Source organism: Ruditapes philippinarum, unplaced genomic scaffold (genome assembly GCF_026571515.1).
Source record: "Ruditapes philippinarum isolate M1 unplaced genomic scaffold, ASM2657151v2 ctg1687_1_1_1_1, whole genome shotgun sequence".
Taxonomy (NCBI): Eukaryota; Metazoa; Mollusca; class Bivalvia; order Venerida; family Veneridae; genus Ruditapes; species Ruditapes philippinarum.
The window spans coordinates 39,941-62,312 of NW_026862195.1; the positions used below are offsets into that span (position 1 = coordinate 39,941).

The 22,372-nt window shown below is 32.5% G+C and overlaps 1 protein-coding gene across 1 annotated transcript in view; it reads right to left on the minus strand.

Annotated features, from left to right (window-relative positions):
* Window positions 1-22,372, minus strand: part of LOC132718233 (venom factor-like) — a 109,051-nt gene that overhangs the window by 35,627 nt on the left and 51,052 nt on the right. Inside the window, exons 18-26 of the mRNA XM_060701881.1 lie at window positions 14,935-15,138; window positions 14,657-14,804; window positions 14,146-14,216; window positions 7,909-8,066; window positions 5,988-6,209; window positions 4,494-4,590; window positions 3,336-3,425; window positions 2,660-2,848; window positions 1,761-1,839 (exon numbers count right to left, since the gene is read on the minus strand). Of these exons, the coding sequence (XP_060557864.1) occupies window positions 1,761-1,839; window positions 2,660-2,848; window positions 3,336-3,425; window positions 4,494-4,590; window positions 5,988-6,209; window positions 7,909-8,066; window positions 14,146-14,216; window positions 14,657-14,804; window positions 14,935-15,138 (1,258 nt within the window). The remainder of the gene's footprint in view (window positions 1-1,760; window positions 1,840-2,659; window positions 2,849-3,335; window positions 3,426-4,493; window positions 4,591-5,987; window positions 6,210-7,908; window positions 8,067-14,145; window positions 14,217-14,656; window positions 14,805-14,934; window positions 15,139-22,372) is intronic.

The following is a 22,372-nucleotide window of genomic DNA, read 5'->3' on the forward strand; positions in this document are numbered from 1 at the left end:
ACAATAATTATAGGGTTGTTGGCAGTCAATGCCTATCTATTTGAAATCTAAGGCAACGTCCCCAAGAACAGTACATACGAACGATTTACCACGTTATGGATAATTGCACGCTACGACCCCCTAAAATTACCACTATATTATAAAACACATTCTAGGAGTCGTTTAAAACTGGACGCTGCCACTGCTACTAACACACCTAGTACATACCGTATAGGTTGTAAACTTAGCAACGAGGAAATATTTGCGAATATCGCGAATTGAAGAAAATCGCTAATTTTTGTCAAGCGTAAATATCAATCAAGCTGTCTTTAACGGTTCTGATCACGTGAAGTGAAATGTTTGTAATTTCAAATTCGCTATCTTTCCGACACACGGATATAACAATTGCACAGTAACTGAATATCTGTCCAAACTTTACGCGATCATCTGCGCAAGAATAGACCTATTCCAACGTCGAACATTAATTAACTGAAGCAAGGCATGATCCTGGAGTGCAACAACATTTCACTGGCATAAAACAACAAAACTGTCGATTCTTTGTACAAACAAGGCCAGGCTGTAATCCATGTTTAAGGTATCTATACTTGTATTAATGTGTGATTTTGGTCTACGATTCTTAACAATTTTAATCAACCATTTCGTCAGTCTTCCATGAACGAAGAACAAAAAAATTTGGAATATAAATAATCATTAATATTATAAATTATTTATTTTATTTCAAGTACAATAGTTCATCCTTTTAGTTCATATTTACCCATTTCTCCACCAAAACGTATCAAAAAAAAATTCTGTTCAGTATATAAGTGAGTATAGATATTCATGATATATTTTTCATTATCCAAAATTTAAGGTTTGAGTGAATAAATTGCAATAAATCCGTACAAAAAAAATATTAAAAAAATGCACTGACTAAAAGAAGGTGATAGAAAATTACTTTTCAATTGGTTGTCTGGGTGGAACGATGCCTTGAAAATTAAAAATGAATTCTTTGAAAATTTAAGTGTATTTTTGATGTTCTGATGGATTGAAATATAATGTGAATGTAGATTTTTGTGATGATCATTGTTAAATGTGTGTACAAACAGCGTTGTTTCGTCTACATGATTTATAAATGTCGGAAAAGTTGCTAAACAGGCTAATTTATAATATGTTTCTATCTTTGAATGAAGGTAAATATAAAATATTGGAATAAATTATCCAAAGCATTCTACAAAAATTATCATTGTATGGAAGGTAGGCGGCATTTTACACTTGCCACACATTAACACATCACTTATAAGCTGCTGTTGTAACAATCTACATTGTTTGAGTTAAATGGTTCGCAGATTGAAATTGATAAATCTGTTCATGAAATATAATCGAAAGAGAGAAGATTAAAGCAGTTATCAATCCTCGATACTACAATTATATAAATGACTTCGAAATATAAGATAGAAATCAATCCAATCATGTTTGACGTTTTTTTACAACGAGACACTTAGTGGTCAGTTATATTCTTAATCGTAGCTATTAAACGGTCTACAAAAGAAAGTTTAAAGGCTGCTTAACAAGCCAAAATAAAAAAGATATCACAGATTTGGTCTAATTGAGAACGTATATAGAAGGTAAGGGTTAGCGAAAACTACTGAATAAAACAAACATAAATCATTGATGTTTAAGATATAAAAAAACTCTTTAAATATCTGGCAACTGAATCACAGAGATATTTAGTCAATATGGAAATAGATATATTTATAAAATATCACAAAACATAATCTTACCATATGCTTGGAGGCTCATGTTGAAATACTGCATAAGAACCATTTTCTTGCCTATATTCCGCAATTTCATCACTTACACCTAACAACAGATGAAACTTGTCATGTTCTTCATCTACGATTTGTGAAGCATGCATGATATTGTGAAATGTGACATGGTCTATCATCAATATAACATCATCATAAAATAAAAAAATAATATCACTTAAAGTGCTATAATGCATAATTCAAAAAATTATGCCACATCACAAAATATCGTACTTTGAACCGGTTAGCACAGGAATAGCTAAACGAAATATGATGTTTTTCGGTAGATAGATTCCACATGGATCCAAAGGAATTTCAATTCAACGCCATCACAAAATCATAAAAGAATGATGTCTTGATTTCCTGGAACTATATTAAGATAATCAGTAGCCTACATGCTGTCTTATACCACCAATTATGAAATAGTGTTTACTTGCATAATTAGTTAATTTATACTTTTGTGCCGGTATATGTGCGGTTTAAGCTCTGTAAAGACGCAGTATTAATTCAGTGAGCAACGTCAAATATTCGTGCAAGTGTCACTAACAGCGTTTGCACTTGGATTTTAGTGCGCATCCGTAGATTTTTGCTGGCGTTGTAAGATGACTTGCTGAATTGTTATGATGTGAAACAGTACTGCAAGCCTCAGTATTGGATTCGTGATGGCAAAAAACACTCGCCACTCTTGTGTGTCAGGGGAATACGTGAAATCTTTCATTACGCAATTATATATGCTATAGAAATCTATAATTGTTTTTTTATCAACATACCTATATGCATGCAATATTGAATGAAAGGAGGGAATATCTTGCTGCAAAAATTTAATATGCAACGCAGTCTTAAAAGTGATTATCAGAGTACATACATGGTCCTACCTTTTCTTATCCAGTTAATTCCTGTTTCTAATAACACGTCTGTCATCTGTTTTGTGCGCTTTAAATAGTTCATAGCATAAACTGTTGGCGCCAGCGCAACCATTTTCTGTTCCCCACAGCCTTTCGGTTCTTTAAAAAGGGTATCGACACCTTCTATAATTGTCGTAACAATATTATCCATAACCTCAGCTTAAAAGAATCATACCGATATTTTTACTATCTTAAATTTTGATCACATTCGCAACAAAGCGATTTGATGCAAAAACAAAATGCTAAAGAATGATTAGCAATAATTTAAATAAAGATGTCATAAATAATAATATAACGTTGTCCTAGTATAATGTATATTCTATACAAAGTAAATGATAAACTATTAAATATACTTATTTCTAATACCTTAATATTATATTAAATAATATTAAACATTTATTTATTGCATAAAATTCTAGGAAACATATTTATAACATATTTTACAGCCTTTTTATGTTCTTACAGCTTTTCGACTTTATGACAGCATCTGACTTCCATTTCATATCATGTACAGAAATATATGGATATAAAATATGGATTATAATTTACAATTCTTGATTAATTAGGAATAAAACAATGATTTGTTACGATGATATGCATTCAAATATTAAAATTACGTTGAATATATATAATAAAGAAACATTACCATAGATATGCACATCGGCTTGTTCTGTTCCGAAAATGCTTTCCATCGGAATTGTAAGATTAATCGTGAATTGTTGTTTGCCTTCTTTAACTAAATTAAAGATAGACAAATTTTATTCATACAAAGGCAGTATGCCCATAAGTATACAGTAATAATAAAATCAGCAGTTATATAACATCAATGGCATGATAAAAGCATGGTACACATGAAATAGGTCTATTAAAAGGTCAATTCTTATTCTTATTCATCATATCATATCAAGTATATAATATATGATGCCTATATATGATAACATAAACGACATAATATAAGCATGATATACAAAAAATTAGTCTATTACAAAGTCGATTCTTATCCATCATATCATATCAAGTATATAATATATGATGCCTATATATGATAACATAAATGACATAATATAAGCATGATATACAAAAAAATAGTCTATTACAAAGTCGATTCTTATTCATCATATCATATCAAGTATATAATATATGATGCCTATATATGATAACATTAATGACATAATATAAGCATGATATACAAAAAAATTAGTCTATTACAAAGTCGATTCTTATTCATCATAACTTATCTAATATATAATATATATGATACAGTGAGAGGACAAGATTATCGTTGATACAATGCACTTTTTTAATCAAATCTTTCGCACACAAATATTGCTACATTTTTAACTATCCATATATTTTCAGATTTACATATTTCTCTAAATTTATTACATTAATTTTCTTCCAAAATATTTTTCATATGCATTTGTCTCATATCTTGGTATAGGGGACATTCAAATAAAAATGAAATTCATCATCCAGGGTATTACAATACTCTGATGACACTCTCAGTCTTGTAAATGCTTTTCTAAATTTAGTAATTTTAACAATGTATAAATATGGCTGTATATATTGGTTTGATAAGATACATGTATACTCATTGTAATGCTGAATGAATTTACACATTTCATAAATGGTAATGATACAACTAATTTTACAGTCAAGAAATTATGTTACAAGCCTATTTGCTCAGATGATACAGAAATTGCGAAAGTCTTACGGCAAAACCCCGAAGATAAGTTATCTTCATTTCAATGAAATCTTTCACATATATGTCAAATAATGCGTATGGTTAATGATATATACTTACTTTCATCTTTTACCGATTCGTGATTTTTGCAGTCATTCTTTCTATGTTTTGGATCCAAACAAACATGAATTGATTCGACTTCTTGAATGCCCTCATTCTGTATGTTGAAGTATTTGTGCATCATTTAATAAAAATATGCTTAATCATTATTTTTGATAGGTGTGAAAATATTTTATTTACATTTTCATGAAAAAAGCCCTAAATAAAACAAATCAAATTGATTGGTAAAACGCATTTATTGCTGACATAGTGATAATCTCCAACATAAATACCATTATATATACTACATTTCGTCAATACTATGGCCTACAAAATAACCCGGGTTGGTTTTCTTAAATGCAAAGTTTAATCTACATTTTTTATTGTGTATGAATATGTATACACATTTTGCCAAAATGCATTATTCCTACTTATTTACCCGATAATAAAGAGAGGCCACTTAACTTAATATTGTTGCACTTGATAGAGGTGATTTGCGTTCAAACATATTTTGTTTAGGCGTTTCTAATTGTAAGATTATGGAACGTATTAAAACAGAAACAAGCACTGAAAATTGTAAACAAATTGTATCTGTTGATGAGATGTAATGCAACCAGCAGCATCAATTATCACCACTTAGCTCCGGCTTTACCATTATTCTTTGTTGCAACAAGGATAAAAATAACCGATTCTAAAAGACCAGAAAAGTATTATAACAATAAGACGTTTTAGCTACCATTCAATGTTGTAAAATATGTTTGTGAGTGAAGACAATAATGAATATGCATCCTGTTTGACCGCACCTTATACAAGAGTTATTTTTGGTTTTGTATTATATGTTTTATAAAAACCAGGGTGTGAGATTCATCTTTGACAAATATGGTTCAAGCATTGAGTTCTTAACAGGACGTTAAAAGTCATCAATCCGTCTTTATAGTTCATCCAGTGTATCAAACATCTCTGTGCATTTTTTTATCATCAATCTGTTTAACCTTCGAAACGCATCATTGTTTTATTCTATTCTTTATAAAACAATATAGTTTAGACAGTTCTTAATGTTGAGCAATATTACAAAGAAAAACAGATATGCAATCTTTCAATGTTCTTGTTTGTTTGCTTTGGGTTTTATGTTACATCTACACAGTATAGGTCATATCGCGACGTTCAAGCTTTACTGGTGGAGATAGACCTCAGGTACCCATCCGTGCATTATTTCAGGCACGAACGAGCACCTGAGTAGAACCACCGATGTTCCGTAAGCTAGCTGGATAGCTTCCTCACATGAAAGAATCCAAAGTCCCTATCGGGATTCTAACCCACAGCGGTGAGGGGCAAGTGATTTGAAGTCAACGACCTTAACCACTCGGCCACGGACGCCCCTATCTTTCCATGTAAAAAATAAAGTTAACTTATGTAATATTTCAATGTTAGTATAAAAATAATTTTAAATTATGAATAACGAAGTGAGCTAACACCACCACAAATTCAAAAACTTTTTAAATGGAGTAATCTTACCACAACGTATAAGTTCTTTCTGATCTTATCTACCATTGACGAGGTTTTATCTGCAACAATGGCCGTAACATTTATATGATATTTCCCTTGTCGCAATGGTATCATTGGGAAATTGACAGTTTTGGCACTATTAGGTTCCAATGTAATCTGCCTACTAGGGGATCCCATGCTGGGCATACTGTTGAGGCACACATTGTTAATACCTTCTATGTAGATTTTAGCCTGCAGTCAGATTTAAATCACAATCGTTTGTAATCAAATAATGATTTTATTATTGACGACATATAAAGAGCTTAGCGGGTTAAACATTTTTCATGTCAATGAATTTTATTTAGTTTCATTTGAAAGGCACGTATAAACTATTCCTCTAAGCTCATTTGCAATTATCTCTCTATCTCTCTCATACTGTTAAGTAATAAGTACATGTACTCATGTTTAGTAGTGTCGGCCGATGGTATTCATATTTATATATCAAATATATTATATAATAGATTGAATTACATAGCAAATAAAAGCCAAACTTTTATATTTTCAAATGTTCAGAAAGTGAAACAATCCGGGCAGTATATTACAGAATATACATAAATTTCCATATTTGTCCTGAAGGCTCAAAGGCAGGTCAAGGTCAAATTTATATTACTTTACATAAAGGTTTTATCCAAAGGGTTGTAATGAACAAATATTAGTCAATATTTATTCATAACAAAGATTTGACCAATTTATGATAAAAAGTCAATAACTTGACTTTAAAAGCCAAAGTCATTTTAAATTTGCCCTACTTTACTGTTTCATATATAGCGTAAATAAGTATAAAATCAAAATATGATAGACAATATCAACAAGGAAGGGCGATGTTCAATGAACGCAACCCTCACACCATCAATAATACGATTTTGACCGATATATGCACAATTGTAAAACTCGGCCTTACAGTCAAGGTTATTTAAAGGTAAAGGTCATACTTGACATGGTAAACATGACAGTAGTATGGTAAGTTCTGGTTTGTTTTTGTATAAATCAATTATGTTCATTGAAATAAACGTAAATTAAGATTTGGCCAGCTTTAGAAGAAATCAATAACTGTATCACAATGGTCAATGTCACTTAAACCAGTTAAAGCGCAAGTTCATTCTGGTAGGCTTAAAGGAATCTGCTAAAAAATTAATACAAAACATCCAATAATTATTAAATTTTGACCGAATTCATCAAAATTCACTTATATGACATTGAATTTCCAGGCTATTTCAAGGGTATGGCTGCTCAACATGACAATTTAAACACCTATAAATAGCACAGTTATGACAAATTTTAGCAAACTTCGGAAAGTAGGTAATCTGCTTGCAGGTAATGTAATAATAGTTGTTATGTCAAATTCAAAATACAATGAACTCATCTAAGTTATAACCAAATTCAAAAGAATTTGAGGAATAAATTTGAAAGTCCTTGAATGAGTCAAAGTAAGATCTCTTCAAAGACATGCAAGAAGACACAATGGCAATTATTCCTGTTGGGCGTTGTAAACATCTCGAGCGGTTTTAGAGAAGAAACGTACACAAACGCACGGACACAAAACGGCCGAAATGAAAGAAAGCCCCTATCAACTTTCATTGCATATAATTATTTTCGTTAAACACCACCTGATAAGAATTTCTCTCGGTTTCTATTGCATTAAATGTGTATAAGTTTGGTTAGGTATTATCAAAATCAAAAGTAATGATACCATACTGTATTGTTTTATGGGACACTAGCTTAATAATAATTATGATACTTACAATTGCTTACATAAATCAACTATGCACGATCGCCTTATATTGATAATAGGTTTTAAAACTCTCATGCACTTGTGTCGATTGAATTTAAACATACAGCAGTTGTATATATTCTTTACGAACATAAGACTACACTTCAAAAACATACAAACCTTTATTTTACGAGGTTCGTAATTGAAAATAGTAGCTTTAACATCAAAGTTTTCTAGACGAACTGCGCTGTATGGAATGTCCAGTTGAATAAAAAAACTTCTATACGCTTCTACGTCAATGGGATCTGCAATACATATTCCTTTGTGTGGCGTGATACCTGAAAATGAAACGATATTTATTAAAATGTTAACATAGTTGAACACCATTATAATCTTAACAGTGCTGCATATTTTATCTAAAAAAATGATGTTTCAAGAAAGTGACATTATGTTCAAGCCAATCAAATTTTACTTAATTCTGGCTTTACAAACTGTCGTCATTGACAAATATTTATTTATTCGGGAAAGTCTACAAGAAGTGCACATTTTCTCCACTGTAAATGTCTTATTATTACGGAAAATGTATCATTGATTAAAACAAATATCTTTGATGTTACACTTTGTTTCTTTCAACTTAACTCAGCTTGTAAGCAATCTAAAGTCTTTCTATATAAAACTACTGCCAAAGGTTTGTCTCACTAGACCAAAAGCATTGTAAACCCTTCAAGTATCCATTATACCAAGTTCTTTGAAAACCGACTAAGAAAAAATAATAATATTTTAATCACTTTATTTGATTGTGATAACGAATGACATTTTCATAAAACATGCACAGGACACCTTTGAGTATGTCCTTTTAGGTCTTGCGTTGCTTCATTAAACAATACATTTAGATAACATTCTGATTATGCATTTTTTGATATTTTACTTTTTCGTTTCGTCAAGTTCAAAGTCTGAGCCATAAATTACTGCCCGTCACATGTGCAATAAACACACATATAAAAATATAAATGATGATTTGGCTAAAATTGTACCCAATACGTCATCATATATGAAAACATTGGGCGTGAAAAACTTTATTTAATATATTTTTCAAGAAGAAATATTTAGGGGATATGAATGTAACGTGGACAAATAGCATACTGTAACTAAACTTTCAAGCAGCTAATTGGACATTGGTTGAAAAATAAATAGAAAGTTACAATTATCATATGAACAAGAATTTGTAAAAGAGTTACGAACGTCCCTCGCCTCGGGGAAGTTTGTATATGAAGCATAAAATTGTGATATTTCAAAAGATTGAGGTATGGATCTCAGGACTTTCGGTCCAATATTATGAGCTAATTCTGCAAATGCAACAATCAATTTATTAAAGAAATAAAACGAAACACGGAATTTAAAAATCTATCATGTTAAGCTTTGACCTCTGTCAAGTGTGGCCTTGACCTTGGAGTAAGGGGTGCAGGTGTTGTGCATGACATATCGTCTTATTATTGTAACTATTTGTGCTAAATATTTTCAAAATCCCTTGAACTATGAAGAGTCCTAGATCGGACACAGAATATACCCTATAACAGACTATCGTAATTTTTGAACTCTAAGTGTGATCTTGGAGGTAGGGATTCATGTTTTGCACCTGACATATCGTCTTATTATTGTGATTATTTGTGCAAAGTAGTTTATAAATCCCTTGATCTATAAAAAAAGTTATGGACAGGACACAAATTATACCCTATAACAGTAAGTCTTTGACCTCTACGTGTGACCTTAACCTTGGAGGTAGGGACACATGTACAACACATGACATACCACCTTATCATTGTGAAAGCTATAGGGATTGAAAGATGTTGCACGTATTCATAATTCCCTATGTACAGACTCTTTAAACGAGTCTGCAATTCCCTTGTTATTTTTTGAGATAAATTCTTCCGAGGACTCACTTTGTTTCAAGATTTTTATATATCACAACAGCAGGTGTCAAGTGCTGTGTGGCAGCTGAAAAAAAATTGCCCCGTAGTTCACTTAAGTGTTATTATATTTTTCTGGTCCTTCGGGATCATTAATGTCAGCACTATTAAGTGTTGAGAATTGAGTACCGCTCAAACCGGTCCTAGGGGTGGAGGGATGTTGCACGTATTCATTATCCCTCATGTACAGACTCTTGCAATTCTCTTGGAATTTTGTTGTGGTTAATGCTTCCGAGGGATCACTTTGTTTCTAGATTTTTTAGCTAATAAATTTTATTTCCACATTTTTCACAACAAAAATCTAAATATGTCTAGTTCGTGATCGCAAGGAGGTTTCTTAAACATTCAACTTTTCCATGTCTTTTAATGGAAATCTTGGTGTCAAAGCTATAACCCATCTTTTGTGGATTTGTAAAAAGCTTTCTTTGATAATTATATATATTTTACTTTAACTCACTGGGAAATGTTTATGAACTTTATACTCATTTCTATCAGAAACACTATAATATCATATCAAATGTCTCTGATTTCTATGTAGGGCGATGCTCAGCTTGCACATGCGCGAGAAAAATACTAAATCCGGTCGATCAGACCGCGTCGTAAATTGGTCTATATAAAACTTACTGAAATATTTCATAAAAGAAAATTGCAATTATCATTAAAGATCCTGTAACACAATTTTTTATGGTTATAGATCATGATGCTCAGATGAACAATTATTTATATTGTAAGTTCCAAAAAGCATTACAGTCTAACTTGCCCATGCGACCACGTGTATTAAGCGACTTTTGTCTTAAACGACCACTTTAAATCCCCCCCCCCGATCATTTTCTCTCTATATCTTTAATGTATTAAGCGACTTTTGCTCAACGCGACCAGCGACCGCTAATTAGTCACTTAATTGACATCAATCTTTTCATTAAACGACCACTTTTACCTGTCAAGTAATTGTGTTTTTAGAGAACGCCACCTCGTTATGTCACAAGTGTCAACAATCAAAACACAACAATAAACGTGTGAAAAACTCTGTTTCCCATACCGTTTTAGCGTATGCAAATGAAGTTAAGTATACGCGTGACGTGTATTATGCAATAATATTTGATAAACAATGCAACGTTCCGCCCATACTGAGATGGTGTATACGCTTCGCTTGTTGACATTTAGACTGCATTGAATTGACCTTGAACTTGATTAGCCATTAAATTAATCGTAACAAATAGATGTAGTTTGTTTATTTCAAATGAAAAAATGCACAACAGAAAACATCTTCACTAATAGGGTTTTCGTGTTGGAGACAAGGAAAAACAACGGAGAAGTTAAAAAATTCTGGAAAAAATGTCAAACATGTACGTAATGGATCAAGACTGTTTTGTCAATAAATATCAGAAATTTATTTTTTACTTTGCATCCATTTAGATTATCGGAGCGTACTTATTATTCAACAGTTATATAAAAACAAAGTTGAAAAACATTCCCACGGCATAAGAAAGATGTCATTTATAAATTTTGACTTTTATATCATGCTGACTGTCTTAAAAGACCGTTTCATTAAGCGACCGTTTTGGGTGTTTCCCTTGCCCGGTCGCTTAATACACGTTTGTCTGTGTTTGTAAAGATATTACCGAATTTACTCTTTAATGTGAATAAAAGGAGGTAATTAGTAATTTATTTTCTATAAAGTCTAAGTCAATATATATATATATAAGATATACGTAATGGTTGTTTCAAAGAATATATTGGAGAAACTTCAAATTTAAGAAATCGAGTAACATTGCACAACCAACATATACAAAATCCAGACAATGCATTATTACCAGTCAGTCGACATATTGCCATTTGCGCAAGAGACATCACTCCAAAGTTTAATATAATGCCAATCTATAATATGTGAGAACCATACACATTCAAAAGAAGAATGAAAGAAACTGGATTAATAAACGTTTTAAAACCAGAATTGAATTCAAAATAACTTTCATATATATATAACAACAATATTAAAACTTATAATTATGTCCCTTTAAAACGTTATAAGAGAAACGTCCTTTTACACTGTTTTGACGTCGTTACCAAGCGACGTGATTAACGTCATTATCTTGAAGATTCCTTTAACTGGTGAAACTGGTTGATATTTCTCTTCAATTAATATTACAGTTTTGTTAATAAACAATTCAATTGTAAACTAGAAAAGGCATCGCTTCATTCTTTTTTCCCACTGTTTTTATCCGTATTGTTTTAAACTGTACATTTTGGATATATATATATATATATATACGAGTATATAAATAGCAAATTTCTTTAAGTGTGGTAACAACCTTAATTACAACGATTATTGTTTAAGTATACGAGAAGGCGTTTCCTGTAATTCTGTGAGGTCAGCTGTGGCTTGTTCTATTTCTTAAAAAAACTTATATATCATTTCTACGATCATTGAAAACACTTTTATTTCTGAAAATTGAAACAAAAGCTTTGAACACCATCAAGTTATAACCATATATACAATGCAGTTCTTACCTCGTTATTTTTAGTGATAAGATTGAAGATAATAGCTGTCCCATTAAACAGTTAATGTACTTTATTATAAGAGCGCTGACAATATTATTTAAGGACATTTTGACACATGTATTAAGAAAATATAAATACAATTATTGTTCATTATGAATTTCAGTTCATTGTCTATTATCTAATAAACATAAAGCATATGTTAATAATGATTTAACATGGGTGTAACGTCAAATGAAAATGAAATTAAATGTTACAAATAGACACCTAGTGGTTGGGATTATGAATTAAATGTTAACAATGCTTGTGTGCATATTTAAGCATTAACCTGCAAATTGTATTAAACACACTTGTGCAGATTTCAATTCTATATCTGTCCATTATTTATCTATTTTTGGGATATGAAAAAGTCAGTAAGTTTAAGACATAGAGTCTTGTCAGACTAATAATATCTATTTTATGTGGCGATTTAGATCGGAATATTCGTCCCAAGGGGACTTCGCTCATATTGCGGTAACAGGCTTGCCGAGTTACCGCCAATGAGAGGGTTCCAGAGGGACGGATATTCTGATCCGAAACGTTAACATATGTGAAATATTTTTTCTTGCGTATTCTTCCATATTTTTCATGTTTAAAATCGTTTATCTCAATAAGATATTTGTTCATGAAAATTAAAGTCATTTCAGCCATAACTATTTTCTTACCATAGCGTGTGAATTTTCAACTTTTATAACAACGGCGAAATGACATAATCCTAAGCATATAGTTCCATTCTAGAATGACGTAATTTTAACGAGGCTCATTCATGAAATGCGCTAAAATGACGTTGTTGTAGGACACAAGACTCATCTGGTACCTCCAATGCCAGATGAAATTTCCGGCATAGATAAAACTCACGGAAACGCCAGTCTAGTATGCAAGAATTCATCGTCTTGCTTGGCTCTTCACTGATGGTAATTGCTCATCATCTAGCAGGGTAAGAGTAAATGTTTGTTACATCTTTTATGCGCCCGAATCCGTCAAGCTGTGGTGCTTTTTAACATTTCATGTCGTCTCTTTGTTTTTATCTTTGTACTCAAGTCTTCATAAAATACATGTGACGTGAGTATTTGATACGATTCCCTTGTTTAGAAATCCTCATGCATGGTTTCTCATTTGTTTCTTTGTTTTGTGCATTTAAACTGAACGACAGCAATTGTCATTGAAATACAATTGTTAGAACCCGTTGAAATAGAATAATTATTTTTGCTGTCGCTTGAAAAAGAACACTCGAGCGAAAGTGAAGACATTCTTTTAAAATAATCAATGTTGCGAATTACTTTTGACTGGATCGGTATGTAAAAATTGTTTTTGCCATATGAAATCGTGTAAACAAACTTAAATTTTGATATAAAGGATATTGAATGAGTGTAAGTTCAATACTGAACTTATTGAACGAGTTGAATAAAATTATATCGTGCGAGCCTCTGATGAGTTCAATACCAAATCTAAAGACCGTTAAAAGAGAAAAAGAATAATTTTTCATTGACGCGCCTATAATGTAACGCTAACATTTAACGCGTCTTGACAAGGTTTGTATCACGCAAATGACGTCACGTCAAAATATATCCCCACTGCCGTGCAATACAATTTTTACGGAGTCGCAAAAGCGACCCGGGTATGTGATAAAACAATGTAAGGTTGTTCCTGTTGATAAGTAAGTGCCGATTTAAAAATGTTTGATGTATAAAAAATACGGATACAGCGCATCACAAACATATAATTCAACCATGATACAATTAAATTATTATATTTTTTCTTTCTGATACGTTTAATGTTTTGTATCTAAATGATATTAAAATGATACCAGCTCTGATAGTAAAGCTAAACAAAAACAACAATGAGGACACCATATTAAACATCATTGTCTTTGGAATGGAATATAAAATTTTCTGAAACGTAATAACTTTACCAATTGCTTCAATCCTCCACTCTGTAATTGAATCCGGGTACTTCTTAGGCGATATTTCCCTTTCTCCTGCTCTAAAATTAAAAACTGTTATTTAAGTAACTGTGTTAAACAAGGATATTGTTGACTACAATGGTTCACATACTAGTTACATAAATGTAAACACATAAGAATTCATTTATTGTGTAGATGTGGTGTAGAATGAGGAAGAAGCTATTAAGTCGTGATTGTTCCAATTAAAATGTGTTTTAAGGATGGAAAGTAAAATTATTCCATTTAATGTGTTCCCATAATGATTTTTTAATAATTTCTTTTTTTTTTTGAATAGACGAACGATCATAGAATTTTATGTTACTCTAAACCAAACCGAATTAAAGCGAGGAAATAAAAAATAACATTTGAGTTTTTTCTAATGGATGGCAAACGAAATTGCACCAACGACACAGCATTAAAGCAATATATCTAATGATAAATCTTTGCATAATTCATTTTAACAATAAAGAAATGACCTTACGTGCCAAGGTTTTCAACTATGAAAAGCCAGGACTCCCGAAAATCAGATCTCAACACTGGATAAATGTAATTTTTTGATAAACTCTTAATGTCCGTTGAATACTCGTTTTCGTCGTCTAATGATTTAGAAAGTATGTCCGTATTTTTTCCTGAAAAAATTCAGAACAATAAACCTGCATACAAGTAAAACTAAAAAGTGTAAAAAACATGTTCTTACATGTATGTACAGCAATGAATAGTTATAACTTAGAATTAGGTAAAAATATACATATATGTTACCTGACATAAAGAAATGAAGTGTCTCAGTGCACGTCTTAAGATATGCCAAAATGCATCTTACAGGAAGAGTTTTTGTTTCTGCCATTTTCCTTGCTTTTGCATAACAACGAACGTTAGGTTCTGTCATATCATTTTCGTCAAGCAATACTTCGGCATAAGAGTATCCTTTATTACAACATTCTTCATCGGCTCCAAAATAACACCCTGTTGGTAAAAATTCGAATCAAAATGTACTTCACGATATTTTTTCTGTTTAACATTAAAGCGGCCTTCAGCTTTTATTTATGCTGAACAAACAATTTCGTATTTTTCAAACGAGGTATATCAGTAAAAGTATATCAGTAATTCTATCTTCGAACAAGTGCATCATATCACTGTTAAACCTTCTTAAAAACAGCATCCCGAGAGATATCTATAGCGCGCCAGTAACGTTCGTTTCTAAAAAAAAAGATCGGGGAAACAAATCGTCCGTTTTAATTTTTACATACAGAGCCGGTAGATTAGAGTGTAGTATCGAATTATTTTACTGTTTATGTAATTTATTTATGGCAAATTTTGTCTTCTCCATAAATTATTTTGATTTGACAATAAGACAAAACGATTAACCTTAAAGCAACATAGTTTACCTTTTAAAAATCTGAAGGCCACAGAACATATTTTGCTTCTTTTTGATGTTAATCTTTCAAAAAAAAATTATTTTAGTTTTCATCTAGATTTTAATCCGTGTAATAGTAACACGTGTGATGATATATATAAAAATTAAACGTTCAAGGAACATAGCACATTAAAGACGAGGGCAGGGAAATATAGCACAGGACAAGTGAAATAGTAAATCATTTAGATTGTACGCAAAACCTTTGTGATGGAATCGATGTATCTTACTTGACTTCCGTAGAGAAGTCATATACAAGGATCGGAAGCTATGGTGAATCTGAAATCATGTCGCGTGGGCATCACAGATCGGAAAATTTGTAGGAGAGAAATGATGAGACATCCAAATTCTGATAAATATCGTATTTTTATTGATAATTTTGATAATTGCATTTTATAAACTAAGTAAGGGTTATGACAGGATCAATTGCCGTGAAACTTTGCATTGTGATTTTGTTAATCAGCAATAAATTCAAGATGGCGGGACGCGCGGATGGCATAAAAAGTAGATTTTCTCACAATTATATGACGTAAAGCAGTATTTTAAAAAAGTATACGCATTATAATTTATTAATGTAGTATTGATTTTTGCAACTATAGTATCAATATATTCAAATATGTTAGTAGAACGCTACAACGTTAACTTAACTGTACCCTCTTTTTTAAATTGCACAAATTATTTTAAATACTCACTAAGTTCTAACCTCAATTTACTTCAAGCATAAAATTACCGAGATTAAAATAATAATAATAATTGCTTGTATATGGCTTTGTGGTAACATCGCAAACAAAAATGCAATTTAAGTTTGAAATTTGTCTATGTTGCTCTAACTATTTCCAAATGATTTATAAACTTTCTGTTCTTAATATTAGTATCAGAGTATTTTACTTATTAGTCTATTTGATACATTTTCAAATAATTCAAGACAAGCGATAATATATAGATGAAGTCATGACAAGGATTAAACGTTTATTGCCATATAAAACAGTTTTTATTTCTTTATACTTTTAACTTTGAAACAATTTTTTTCCATATTTATTCTTCAAAATTCACGTCACATGGTTTTTTGTTATGAAAGGATTCAATGCAAAGTTGTTGTAAATGTTCATAAATAAATGTTAATAGTGATAATAGATTTACATTGTATTTACATATATCCTCTTAAGGATATTTCCCTTTTTACACTACATCTTAAAAAATCTGGAGACAAAGTGATCCCTCAGAAGCAATAATCACAACAAATTTACAAGAGAATTGCAAAGGCACAGATGTATATAAACATGTGTGATTATTCTAGAAATTGTAATTAAATGATAGGATTGTTAGTTTGAAAATTAAGTGTTGCAATAATCAATTGATACATGGTTAATGAAAGTTTGAAAATAAACTGTTTCAATTACCACTTGTGTACCTGGTAATTTACACCCCTTCATTAGTAATTAAACTTCAAAGAGGTTAAAGCGATATCTAAGCAATCTAAGTATCTAAGGTATTTTCATTTCGCAAAATACTGGCGCGAACTGTAAAGACTATTTATATTTAAAAACCTGCCAGAATTACCTTTTAAACTTATGAAAATCCATTCGCATTGAACATAAAATAGAGGATATTTGTTTAGTTCAGTGTAAGATCGGAATATATTTCACCGAGTGAGCACCAAAAGGTATTTTTCACGAGTGGCGCAGCCACGAGTGAAATATGAACTTTTGGTGTTCACAAGGTGAAATATATTTCGATCTTACACTAAACTAAACAAATTTTCTTTTTATTATATGCAAAGAAACGTTTTAAAAAGACATTAAACCTAAAACTGAATGAAAAGCGCGCCAAATAATAATACAACGTGACGTCAATTACGACGTCACGTCATTAAGTTGGTACCCAGTTCTGTGCACGCTGGTATTTCACGGAAACAACGTAAGGGGCTTAAATTCAAAACAGTGAAATTACCAGTTTTATATCACTGATATATTTCTATAAACCACCGAGAAGCATGTAATAAAACTACTTAATCATTGAAATAGACAAGTGACATTTTAAAGGCCGGATTGAGACAACCATACGAATTTTACCACGACGATGATTATTTATTTCACTAACCCGGCATGAAAAGTTTTAGCTTCACGCCTATATCAAGCATCATATTTTGCGTTTGAATAAACAAACTGTCCATGTTTTAGTCTCACAAAATAATTCCTTTGAAAGTAAATATGCTGATATTATATAAAACGTGTTACGAACTAAACACAACAGGGATGATACCACAGCAACATATTTTCAATACTTAATAAAGGAAAGACAGTTATTTACAGAAATACAAAACTTACTAAATTAAAGTTTTTAACAAATGTTCTTGAATTTTAACTCACAGTCCTAAATTTTATTGTTCAACACTCAAATTTAACAGAAGTCTAATGTCCACAACAGAATATCACAACATATCCATATTAGAATCTTACACCGGCTGCCGGTACAGACCGGAATATCTAGCTCGAGGGTGACTGTTTACGGCGGTAACGAGGCTCTGCCGAGTTTTCGCTAAACAGTTACCCGAGAGCAAAATATTCCCGTCAGTACCAAAAACCGGTGTTCGATTCTTTTTCTTGCACATTGCATATCAATTATTTACAGAACAGAAATTACGAAAACTGATATTCTCATTACGCACTTTTTTCTTATATAGCGTATGAACGTACAACTTCATTCACGACGGTTAAGTGACGTCATCCTAAGAACGCAATTCATTCATAAAAGGCGCGCAGCGCAAGAAAAACACTACTCACACAGAATTACAAAATCTAAGGTTAGGGTTAACGATCCCGAGATTATCAGTCCTGAGCTCTACCTACTGAGCTATTCAGGATATCGATACTAAACACATTTACGAGGGGAAGTCAGAAAATATCCGGACTTTTGACTCGTTCTCGAAAATAATTCAACATTTTTTAAAAAATCTTTCTATTCTTTTCCAAAATATTCTCCACCTACGTCTACGCACTTTTGCCATCTTTGTTGGAGCTTTTTTATTCCCACTGTGAACCATGACGTAGACCTATGTTTTAGGTACTGTGTAACAGCAGATATCAAAGCCACCCTTGTCTTATATTTCTTTCCAGCAAGCATTTTTTTTCAGTTCTGGAAACAAATAAAAGTCACAGGGGGCGAGGTCTGAGCTATGAGAGAGTGAGACAACAATTGCCATTTGTAAGAGTTGATAACCTACACTGTAGTTGGGGCGGTATGGGAAGGGGCGTTATCGTGAAGAAGGAGAACATTTTTCTGTGCTAACCTGGGACCCATTTGCTTCAGCTTTTCTCTGAGATTTTTCTGAATTTCTTCAGAATAGTACTTGGCGGTGACAGTTTGACCTTTTGGCATGAAATGAGTAAGTATCATTCCTCGTGAATCCCAAAAGGCAACAAGCATGACTTTGCCAGCCGAAGGAGACAGCTTAAACTTTTTAGGAGGTGGGGAACCAGCTCGTTTCCACTGCTTTGACTGAGCTTTGTCTCAGGTTCGCTATAATGAACCCCTATCTCATCTCCAGTGATAATGCGGTTCAAAAACTTATCTCCTTCACGATTAAAACGACTTAAGTGTTCTTTTGCATTGGTTACTCTGGTTGCCTTTTGATCTGCGGACAGCTGTCTAGACACCCACCTGGCACTTACCTTGCTCATGCCTAGGTGTTCGTGTAAAATCTTGTGTGCCGGTGCCTTACCGATGCTAAATTTGTTGGCTACCTCCTCCAAAGTTACTCGATGATTTTTGTTGACAAAAGCTTTAACATTTGCTACCATTGTTGGGGTCACCGCCTCAGCTGGCCGCCCAGTCCTAGGCCTGTCACAAACATTTGTTCTGCCTTCACGAAACTGAGAAACCCAGTTGTAGAAGGTTGAACGTGATACACATTTATCAGAAAATCTTTTTTTAAGCCTCTGAAAGATGTGGCAGGGCTTTTCACCGTCTGCAATCAGAAACTTTATTACAGAGCGTTGTTCCGCTAACAAAAGGTCCATGATAGACGAAACACCTATCATATATCAGAGGGCAAAATACTGTATATACACAACTATCATTGAAAATAAACTGACCACGTTATTGGCGAATGAATGTAGTTTTCACCAATATATAATGTGTGTATATAGCTGCACGTGGAAAGAGAGGAGCATGTAAAGTCCGGATATTTTCTGACCGTCCCTCGTATAATAAAGCCAAAAAACATAACACCTCCAATCCTTAAGAAAAAGATTAATGAAATTAACCTTTTAAATTGCCAGAAGGCAATTAACATAGTATATTACACACGGCTGGCGACTGGATAAAGCATCAGGAATAATTTCATATTTGCCCCTAACATGTCTTATGTCAAGACCATACTCTTGTAACATAAATTCCACCTAAACAATCTCTGGTTCCTATTTTTTACTTTATGCAAAACCTTGAGGGCATTTATGTCACTTAAAACAACAATTGGTATCTCGAAGAAGATACGTTAACTTCAAAATGTTGAATCGCAAGTATAAGAGCTAAACACTTCTTCTCTATTGCAGAGTACTTTTCTGTTGTTTGTTAAACTTCTTAGGAAAGAATCAAAATGGTTGGTGAACAATATTGTTGTCTTCTTGAATTAACACAGCACCAGCCCGATTATCCCAGCCACCTACAGCTAATTTTAAACTTTTGTCAAAGTCTGGAGCTTTGAGAAGTGGTGAGTTTTTCAGTATGGCGTTTAATCTTTCAAATGCAATCTGATGCTCATTGGTTAAAACAAATCTGAAACTTTTCTTTAGCAAATTTGTCAATGGCTAAGCAATAACAAAAAAGTATTTGCAAAACATTCGGTAATAACCAGCCATACCAAAAACTCCCATCAATTGTCTCTTACATGTAGGTACAGGAAAATCCTTAATAGCTTGTACTTTAGCATCAACTGGTTTCACATGATCCTGTTCCAACTTATGTCCTACAAATGTCAATGTTGCTTGGCAAAATTCACTTTTCGCGAGGTTGATTGTTAGCTTGGCGTTGCTCAGGCGCTTGAAGAATGCTTTGAAGATGTTCTTCGAATGTACCGTCAGAATGAATGATGACATCGTCGCATTGATAACCAAACTGATCCGCCGTTGAATCGTAGCTGGTGTATTCTTCGAAATGCATTACTTAAAACTGCTAAAGCCCATTCGGAGTCACAAATTCACAAAATTTAGTTACATATTTTGCTTTTCAAACTTTATCTATGCAATCATCCTGTATGGATTTTGCTTTACTGACGTGTCATTTTCTAAAACGACGTTTTGGTATATCTTATCAGTTCGTGATGGAATATCTGGAAACTGTTTGAACTCATAGCTCAGCTCTTTAAGTTGTTTCTGCTGTGACGGTTTAAGGTGAACAAATTTCTGGTCTCTACTAGGGATGATCAAAAATAAACCGGACTGTGACTGTCAATTGAAGAATTTTCATCCTATCAATTATTGTTATATATCACACTTAATTGGAAAAAATACCTAAAAACTGATGATATATCTAATCTGATAACGCAAATAGCTTGTACATGACAGCGAATTAAAAAACCATGGTAACGCACACCCGGCGCAGTGCGTAAATTTGCGCTGACATCAGGCGCTTTATGATGCGTATATTTTACAATATGGCGCTTTTAGATTTCAAAATATACCAACACGTCATGAGCCATATCTTTGACGTTGTCAGAAAACATGACTTCATTTAAATCTTTATAATTGCAATCACAGTTCAAACGTCACTTGCTAAAGAAAAACTCGCGTTAAAAGTATGTCGTCGGAACGTGTCGAAAATCGATCAATAAGAGAAAATTGCCAAAGTAAGGCGAGAAACTATTTAAATCGTAGAAAAAGATTATGGCTACATGGGGAAAAATCCAAAAAGCCACAACATAGTTTTTTGATTAGCATAAAGGATTAAGAAAGGGTAATAGAGAAATGAAAAACAAGTAAGGGAGAGGCAAAAAAAAGAAGAAATTTTCAAGAACGTTGGTGACGTCAATCGCCGAAACGTTATAAAATGACAGTCAATTGACTGCGGAAATGTTCAACTATAATTTTCAACTATGTTCCACAGTAGCTAAGGGACGGTTCAGTCAACACTAAGGATTTTGAAATGATAATTGCTTATGTATTAATAACATATATTATACTTTTGGTTTACATTTGTATACATTATTTTATTATTTTAAGTAAGAGTTTAATGGAGAAATTGTGTCAACAATTAAACAGTCAGTGTTTGAAATCGGCCATGCGTTTTATTTGTTTAAAAGAAATGGCAATTTTGTTCTTAGTTATATTATTTCTTAATTTTCCCGAATGTATATAATGATACATTATCATTCAGAAACATTATATCCATGAAAGACATAATATAGTTTATCGCATGTGTGATTAAACCAGCAATCATTTGACAGTAGGTAAGAACGGAACATTGCGACATTACAGGAGCTCTTATCATCATTCATTCTAATACAATACAATATGATACCGACTTGTATCATTAACTGGTTTAAACTCCCCATTAGTATTTTTGCTGCTGACCGTTCCAAGGCGGCACAACTCTGTGTTCCTCAGATGTATGTAAATGTTGTTTCATACTGTTTTGGTGACACTTGTGTCCCTTGTTGTTTTCTCGTCTACGGTAAGTATCTTCCCATTTACCCCTGGTTTTTATTTATTTTATTTATCCCCTCCCTCCCCCGGGTCTCTTGTCCCCTTCCCCTTTGCCCTTTGACTTTGTGGGCCTGTTGTTCAATCA